A 9,404-nucleotide genomic window follows, 5' to 3' on the forward strand; every position below is an offset into this window, starting at 1 on the left:
GCAGCCACACACGGGAGCGGGAATCACGTGCTGTGCACGTGTGTTTGGAGGGGGATCCAGCTTTTACAGGGATGTGCTGCTCTCCCCTTGGAGTGTGCACTGGTGGCTGTGCCCGCTCCGGGACTTCACCACCGGCTGGGAATTCACAGCAGGGGTGATGCCAAGGTACCAGCGGGAAGCTGTGGAGCCCAGCCCGACTCCCAGAGTCCATGGCACAGTGGGTTAGGGATTTAGGGATTCCCCTGCTCCATCTGTTGCTCGTGCTGAGCCCAAAATGAGAACCTTAAAGATCATCCAGTGCCACCCCCTGCCACGGGCAGGGACACCTCCCACTATCCCAGGTTGCTCCAAGCCCCGTCCAACCTGGTCTTGGACACTTCCAGGGCTGGGGCAGCCACAGCTTCTCTGGGCAACCTGGGCCAGGGCCTCACCACCTCACAGGGAAGAATTCCTTCCCAATATCTCATTTAAATCAACCCTCTTTAGTTTAAACCCATCACTCCCTGTCCTTGCACCCCCAAGTTCTAAGCAGACCAGGAATCTGTGGACAAGCCGTATTCTGAGCCAAAACAACTCTTGTCAACAACAGGAAAAAACTCCAAGTTGGCAATAAAGATATAGAAATAAATAGAAAATTTAATAATCCTTTAAAAATGGCAATTAACATCTTTTAACTTTGCCTTCCCCCCCACCATAGTAAAGGTCTCCTTTTGACCTCAAAAATCTCCCAAAATTTACTCCAATGGCATATGGAGGTAACTCCTGGTTGGCTCCTCTTGCCCTTGGACGGGATCACTCCCTTTCCCAGCAAGAGTTAACACCCCAGACTGAGCAAGCACCAACAAGCCCTTCCACCTCCCCAAAGCAGCCAACTACTCATTGAGTTCATTATCACTAAAAAGATACAAACAGCTGCAGTATAAAACCCAAGTATTTTCTTTACAGGTTTTCATCCTGCTTTCTAGATGCACCTCATCAGCTGCATGTACAGCAATTCTCAGTTAGAGCTGATTTTTCTGCCACAGGGTGTGTTTTATGGGAAAACGTGAGAATTTCAGCTTTCCAGGCAGAACTGTTGCCCCTCCTGCAGCCCCGGGAACAGCAGCAAAGCAAAAAATTACAATAAACCCCTCACTTTCGAGTCTGAACTGTCGCATCCTCTCAGCATGAAGGCAGGTTGGCAACAGTGCCAGCTACCAGCTTTAAATGCTTTATCCTATTTTCCTATCCCATGGGAAAATTAGAATAAAGTACTGGTAAAGGGTAGCAGTAGCTCAGCAATTTGTTTGCAAAGTTAAGGAAATAATTGCTCCAAAATTATTTCCTGGATTAATTTCACCGAGCCCAGCACGTGGAGAAGACTGGAAGGATCACACAAAGTCTGTTTAGGCCATTAGTGCCTGTCCCACACAGTGTCCCCATCCCCACACTTCCCTGGGAAACCCGGGGAAAGCCGCTGATCCTTCATAGATCAGATAATAAAAGGAAGGATTCAAATATTTATTTCTTTTTAGAAAATATAAATATTATTATCAAATAATAATGATATTCAAATATTTTGATCTTTTTCCCCTGCTGGACAGGGCACACTGGTGTTCTCACCCCTCTGGGAAGGAATGCCAACATCAGTCGATTAAAATAAGAAACAGAGAAGGGAGAAGTTGCTCAGAGAAGCTGTAGAAGTGTCCAAGGCCAGGTTGGATGGGACTTGGAGCAACCTGGGATAGTGGAAAGTGTCCCTGCCCATGGCAGGGAGCGGAACAAGATGGGCTTTAAGGTCCTTCCCAACCCAAACCATTCCATGATTCTGTGATTAGGCACCACCACAACCCAACACAGCATGTCCCCAGCTCTCCTACCCACACAAAATTTACAGTTCCAGAGCTGGTATCTGCTCCGAGGTGGGTTTTACTTCCAGTGCTGCCTTAATAAACATCCTCCCTGTCTCCCCCTCCACGGTGCTTTGTTCTCAGGAGAGGCTGAAAGGCCAGAGGTGCCATGAATTGCAAAGAGGGATTAAAGGACAAAGGGCCAGCCCCCCACTGCCCTGGGATGGGATTTAACCCACTGTGTCACCCCCTGGGACACCGGGCACTGCCAAAGAGGGGAAACACCGGAGACAGGGAGGGTCTGACCTCCCAAAGCCACATCTGGATCCTCTCTGTGGCTGTGCTGGCACAAACTGAGCCCGCACCCGGGTTAAACCAGAGGCAGCTCTGGCAGGAGGGTGAGCCTTCCCCAGCCCCCTCCTCCTCCTCACTGCTCCTGGAAGCAGCCAGCAGCTCCCAGCCCTTGTATCCATGTCCTGCTGCAACGTGCAGTGACCACAGCCCCGAGCAGCACAACACAACCCTGGCCATGGCACAACACCATCGGGAAACATCCACCCCGGCACAGCCACACAACGCTCACCGCAGCAAAGCCACCACGGCACAGCCACCCACCACAGTGCCATACCAGTCATCCCCTCGTGGTGCAGCACCCACCACAGTGCCACGCCAGTCATCCCCTCGTGGTGCAGCACCCACCACAGTGCCACGCCAGTCATCCCCTCGTGGTGCAGCACCCACCAGGGCACAGCCACCCAATGCCTGCTGCTGCAAAGCCACCGAGTTCAGCCCCATGCCATGCAATGACCCCCGATCCCGATGGATCCCTTGCAGCTCAGCACGCTCCAGGATTCCATGCCATGCAGCACAGCCCTGTGCCATAAAACACTGGCCATTTCAAAGCCATCCAAAAAAACCCCACGACGTGCAACCCCGGGCCGAGCAACTCAACCCCAGGCCATGCAATGCTTCTTGTGGCAAAGCCACGCAACTCCACACCACATTCCATGCAGCGAGAGCCCAGGTCACACAACACCCTGCCATGCAACCCCCTCCGTTGCCAAGCCGAGCAATACATCTCCATGACGTGCAACCCCCAGCGCTGCAAAGCCACACGACCCAAGCCCACCGTTGTTCTCCCACACCTCTCCCGACACACTCCGGAACAAACTCCTGAACAAACCCTAGAGGAGGCTCGTGCTGGTGCCAGGGCCCATCGTTGCCCGGTTCCTCCTCACTCCGTGCAGAGCTGAAGCACTCACAGTTCCCATCCCATCTCCAGTCCCTGCTGTTTCTCCCGGTGCCCGAGCGCAGAGCCCGTGGAGCCGAGATGCAGCCCCGAGGTACAGCCCCGGCAGGAGGATCCTGGCACTCCCCATTTGGAAGGAGTTACAGCCCTGGCACCCCATCAGTGTGATCCTGCCTCGTTAGTACTTTGCACTTACAGCAGCATTTCATTTGGGCTTACGGAAAGAGCTCATTTTCATAGGCACCCATCTGGGAGTGATTATTCCTGCTGTAGTAGCATCCAGGCCCGACTGGCATCGGCACCATTAGCACACAAAAACCAGAGTTTAACAAGAGAGCACTTACCACTGCAACCACCCCATAAAGGCACTTAACTATGTTAAAATTGCATCCAAATCTCCCTGTAATTCCACGCTTGTGCACAATGGATCCTGACAGATTACACCTCTTCAGAGACACACTTACCACTCACTCACTGCACGGAATTTACTCAGTGCTTCACATCTCCCAAGCCCCCTCAGCCTCTCCCAGAACAGCTACCTTCTGCAGCCAGACACCTCTAAAAATAACATCCTCCTAAAGTGTTGAAAGATATTAAAATATAAAGCCATTAACATATAATAAGACTGGAATGAGAGCTCCGCATGCTCTGAAGCTCTCAGGGTTTGGCTTCCAGTCAAGAAAAATATATTGGATTAGTATGAGAGCAAAATTAGGATGGTGTGCAGTTTAATTAGCATTACAAGACACTACATGTGTATGGGAGAGCAGAGAAGATTTATGTTATTATGCGGTAAGAAAAATAACGTTAAAATGTTAGAATAATACAGGTTTGATACAGCACTATGTACTCCGGGGTTAAGGGAAAGATAACTCTGGAATGCCACTGAGTGTTCTTAAAAACCCAGGTTTGAGGGTTTGCCAGTGAACTCGAAAAATTGTGGAAAACCCCTGCAATTTGGTCACAAGTCGGTCAAACACTTACTCTGGCAACAACCACGGTCTCCGTCAAGGAATTCAATAAACACTGGTAAAACATCCTGGTCCTCACACAAAGTCACAGTACTAGTGCTTCACAGAACCAGCAGAAAATAGAAATAAAGCAAACACAGCTCAGCTGGGGAAGGGGATGATGGGGCAGAGCTGGCAAGAGCCTGGAAGGGAAGGAAGCGCTGTGCTCCGATTGCACGCTCCCTGCTGCCCTGGTGTTATTCCTCTGTTAATCACATTCCTCTGTTTCCAACAAGACATCAGCATCCCCACTCTCCTCCATAAGCTGCAGCCCATCCTCCTCTCCTTCCTGGGCATCACTGGGTTCACCTCACAGTTGTTCCCAGCAGCCACAGCTGCCTGCACTCCCCGGGTCAATAATCCCCATGATGCCGACAGAAGCTTCAAGACAGCAGTTGGAATTTATATTTCATATTTCCCAGCTGCTTCCTCTCTCCCAGAGGTGAGATTTTTCTCTGTTTACCTCCTCACCGTTCTCATCTTCCCACACTTTGAGGGTGTCCCTGGCAAGATGCACCCACAGCCACCCTGTGCTCAGACATCCCAAAGCCACAGATACTTTTTTTCCTCCCTTTTCCAAAGCAGAGTTCCTAAGCTCCAGCCCTCACAGTGAACAGCTTGGGAATAGTGACATCCCACCACATACAACACAGTGTCCATCCCACCTGCTCAGTGTCAGGGGGCACAAGGAATGGCACCCAAACAGCATCATAAATCTGGGATAAGGATGCTGGGAAGGTCCTGTTAGAGTTGAAGATGTCCCTGCCCGTGGCAGCGGGGTTGGACTCGATGGCTTTGAAAGGTCCTTTCTACACCAAAGCCTTCTGCGATTCTACAGTTCCAGGGACCAGCCAGGCTGTCTGCACACAGCCAGAGGAGACAGCTCCTGCTCACACCAGGAATTAACACCACAATACACACAGGGATGCACCTCCAACCCCCCGGGGCACAGCTCATGTTGTATTGAATTTCCCAGTGGACGCAGTACATCAGATTTTGCCTGGAATATTCATAGGCATAGCAGCAGGAATATGTTTTCTATCTGATATCAGGCAGACCCCCCTTCCTGTGCAGACCCTTGGGCAGCCTCTGGAATGTCTGTTGAGGACAGGCACTACCGAGGAGGGAATGAAGGCAACCAGAGCCCAGCATTAACCAGACAGAGCTCTGTGGGCTCCTTCACTGCCCTGTGAGAGCCTCCTCCAGCTACAACCAGGACCACAAAGTGGAATTCGAGGGAAAACCCACCATAAATCACATCCCTAATCACCATCTTGCTTCTGCACAGACCTGGCATTTCCATAACCCAGGATGAGAGTTGTGAAATCCCAACACACATGTCCTGAGGTATTTAAAGGTCTGAGCCTGCAGGACAGTGTGCAGAGGCCGCTGATGCTGGAGAAGTCTTTCCAGGGCACTCTGCTCAAAGCTTTCAGCACATGGTCAGGTTTCAGTTTGGTCCCAATCAATCACTGCCAGTGCAGCCTCCTGGCTCAGGAAGCAGGTACCAGACAGAGGGATGAAGGTGCATGGATGAGCTACAGGTATGCTCAGGGTGTGAAAAGCCTCTGGAGCAGCTTTTACACCTTTAGACCCTTTGACAGCACATAGTGCCAATCAGACTCGCCTCTGACTCAGGAGCTGGGATTGACAAGAAAGGACAAAACAACTGCAATTTCACACTAGTGAGGGAAAAGAAAGGAAGAAATTCTTCCCTGTGAGAGTGGGGAGGCACTGGCACAGGTTGTCCAGAAAAGCTGTGGCTGCCCCATCCCTGGGAGTGTCCAAGGCCAGGTTAGATGGGGCTTGGAGAAACCTGGGCTAGTGGAAGGTGTCCCTGCCCATGGCAGGGGTGGATCTGGGTGAGCTTTGAGGTCCCTTCCAACCCAAACCATTCCAGGATTCTCTATAAGTCAGGAATGCCAATGTGAGCACTACTCAAAAGCGGAAACATCCCTTGTTCAAAAGGTGAGGAGCAGAGACCAGGAACAGACACCATGGCACAGAGGAAGGTGAACACTGGGAACAGAACTGCTGCTCAGCACATTTTTTTGGATGACTCAGCACTCCCCTCCCCCTTCCCCCCAGCTGCAAGTTCCTCCACAATTAGTTTGATTCGACAGAACTGATGGTATTTGATCCCATTCCAAAGCCAGCCTTTGGCAGCTTTTCCGCCCGTCTCGGGACACTCTCGGGGCACACGCTCTGCTTGGCATTGGCTAAAAACATGTTTTGGCAGAAACGTGGCACGACACGGATTTGGTTGGAGAAACAGCACAGGAACAGTGCTCTGCACAGTTCAGATATTACAGAGGTGATTTTTTGACAGCAAGATACAATTTAATTTAGGCATAAAATACTCCAAAGGGCAGGAAGCAGTGCCCTGCCGCGGATCTCCACGAGTGGAGCCACAAGCGAAGTGCTTGACAGAATCCCTCTCCCATCCCACAGCACACCCACCCGAAGGGATTATTTGGATTTTATCCCACCAGCCAAGGCTGAAGGCACCAGTGCTCCCCAAACCCGCTCCTGCACCTCAGAGCACTCGAAGAGTCGATGAATTAAAGCAGCACTAACAAACCCCTCATCTTGCAGCCAATGTGGTGATGCAACAGCCGGCGGGTTCTGGGACAAAGATGTGGACTACAATGCCTCACCCTCTGCCATGAAAAACTGCCCTTGGATCCTAAATGAGTTACATATTTGGATACCCTGTAAGATAGCAAAGTGGGGCCTTATCGAGCTGCCAAATCTCACTCCTGTCATGAGGTCATTTCTGGCACATGGCCAGGTGAGATTTCAGCCAAAATCTCGGTGCTGACCATCGCTCCCCATCCTTCCCCCCCTCGCTCCTCTTCCTCCTGCCTCAGGTCAGGAAGGCAGGGAAAAATAAAATAATTAAAAAATAAAGAAAAAAAGGGTCAGGAAGGGCAGTGTCTTTTGTTTTTAAACCAGCCTGTACAATCACAACACACACACACTCATTACTCAGCCTCTTCACTGACAACAGGCGGTTTGAGGGCTCAGAGCACCACGGTCTTTGGGATGCCAGGTACCCCCCAATACACCCCAACTCTGACCCCAGCAGAGAAATGTCATCGACCAGATCTCCCGAATTAATTATTTAGTAATTTTGGCTTCGTTTTCGCAAGCATCACGTGCACGGGACCACACTTTGGGTTTACAGCAGCACAGCTCAGAAAAGCTGCGAGGAACCCCACACGCCCCCTGAAGCTTGATGATAACTTTCTGAGTAAAGCTGTTTGCAAACACCTGGTTTCATTGCTTTAACCATCGAAGGGATGTACTCACAGCACCCCAGGACACGGAAAGTGGTTGTTTTTAGCTGCACATCAACTCAAGTAAATGGCAAGGCAGAAAGTTCAGCACGGAACGGGGTGAGCAGCACTACTACAAATCCCATTAATCCCACGTTGTCACGGCAGTTCCCGACCGGGGCGGTGAGGTGCCAGTGCCCTGGACATTCAGCCTTCCCCATGTCCCCACTACCAGGAAACTTCCTCTCGCTACCAACTCCTTCCATACATCCCAAAGAATTTTCCATCTTAAGCCTGACAGGCCAGATGTAAAAGAAAGAAATAAATAATTAGTGTTACCTTATCTGGAGTACGTCAGCTGTACCAGCAATGCCTGGATCTCCGTACGCATCCCGAGACAAATTACCTAACGCTGTAATTTATGAACGCCTCAAGTATTTGCCCTGGTATTTCATTATGCACTCGCTGGAAAGAAGAGCTCTAAAGACTAAACAGATCCAGCACGATAACACGAAAGGCACTCCAGCCGCGTGCTATTCCGAGGCAACCCAAGAATCCCAGCACGACATCGAGCTGCTCCGGCTCACTTAGTGTTGACACTGCCGGGGCAGAGAAGGGAGAACACAGAGCCATGACCCGAGAGCTCGGGTTCCCTCTGGTTCAGCGCTTAACTGGGATTTTATTGTGGGAAGCTGCGGGATCCGGCAGCGGTGGAAGCGCCAGCCCGGCTTTCCCGGGAGCAGCCGAGGCCGGCGCGGCGGAACCGCTGCCCGCTGCCAAGTGGGAGGAAGAGTTCCCAAACTCGCCGCTTTATCAAAGCTATTTTTGTCCTTCCTCCCCCCACACTGATAAGCAGTAGGGCGAGGACCGCCAGGGTGCTGGGGTTTGGCGTCTCCCCCCGAAACCCCGCTGGGACCCCCCGGCAAAGCCACCCGGCACCTTTGGGGAGCGGACCATCCGCTCGGGAGGCTCAAGGGGGAGGAAACTCCTTCCTCCAGCTTATCCTGCTCGCAGCGAAGTTTCGTGCCTGGAAAAAATGAGCTAAGTTTGCGAGCGGAGGCCCCAGCTCCGCTCCGGCTCTCCGGAGGCTCTCGGGACAGGCGACCCCCCCGGGGGCTCAGGACAGGCGTGGGGACAACCGGGAGACAGATGCCAACCTGTCCTGCACAGAGTCAGGAGCTGCTGCAGGGGGGACACCGAGGCATCACGGGCAAGGCTGATGCACCTGGGTTGAGGGGGAACTGAGACAACGAAACCCACCCCAGCTGGAGGGAGGGGAGCGAGCGGAGGGCGATGCGGGACTGGGATTCCCCGCACACCGCGGGTACGGGGTGACCTGTGCGGGGCTCCCCGGCCGCTGCACCCGCGCCCGGGGGTCCCCCAAGGGCCGGGGCAGAGCCGCTGCCCTCGGCCAGGGCTGGGCTGTCGGGAGCGGGCTCGACACGGCGGGGCTGTCGCGACAGGGAGGAGGCGGCAGCAGGTGGAGCGCGGACGGCCCCGCAGCCCCGTCACCCCAGCCCGGGCGAGGGAACCCGCGCTCCCCCGCGCTTCACCCCCGCACCAGAGTTTGGGGCTTCCCCCCTTTGCCAAGTAACCCCGACCGGGGGGCTGTTCCCAAGCGCCCCGGGGAGCGGCACCCGCGCCGGGGATGGAGGGGGGACGGAGAGAGGATGGAGGGGAGATGGAGGGGGATGGAGCCCGACACCGCGGTGTCCCCCGTCCCCGCCCGGACCCACCTGCTGGCGCCGCTCCGCGCCCTCGGCCGCTCTCTGCGGGCGGCCCGCGGCGGGGGCTCCGGGCGCTGCCGCCGTCCCGTCCCGGCGCGGTGGGGCCGCGGGCTGCGGGCCGCGGTCACGGCGGAGCTCGGAGCGCAGCTCCAGGTAACAGCCCAGCGTCAGGACGTGCAGCGCCAGCGACAGCGCGAAGAAGCCGAGGAAGAGCCGCCAGCTGCCGCCGCCGCCGCCGCCGCCGCAGGAGGAGCAGGCGCGGGCCGCCGCCGCCCTGCGCTCCGCGCCCATGGTGCGCTCGGGCGGAGCGG

General features: G+C 54.1%; 1 protein-coding gene across 3 annotated transcripts in view; it reads right to left on the bottom strand.

Annotated features, from left to right (window-relative positions):
- Window positions 1-9,393, bottom strand: part of EDA (ectodysplasin A) — a 65,398-nt gene extending 56,005 nt beyond the window's left edge. For all 3 annotated transcript variants that reach the window (XM_027663259.1, XM_027663258.1, XM_027663257.1), the window contains exon 1: window positions 9,103-9,393. In XM_027663259.1, the coding sequence (XP_027519060.1) occupies window positions 9,103-9,384 (282 nt within the window). In that variant the 5' untranslated portion in view covers window positions 9,385-9,393. The remainder of the gene's footprint in view (window positions 1-9,102) is intronic.
- Between the last annotated feature and the right edge of the window lie 11 nt (window positions 9,394-9,404).

This window comes from Corapipo altera, unplaced genomic scaffold (assembly GCF_003945725.1).
Source record: "Corapipo altera isolate COAL_440 unplaced genomic scaffold, ASM394572v1 107b, whole genome shotgun sequence".
Taxonomy (NCBI): Eukaryota; Metazoa; Chordata; class Aves; order Passeriformes; family Pipridae; genus Corapipo; species Corapipo altera.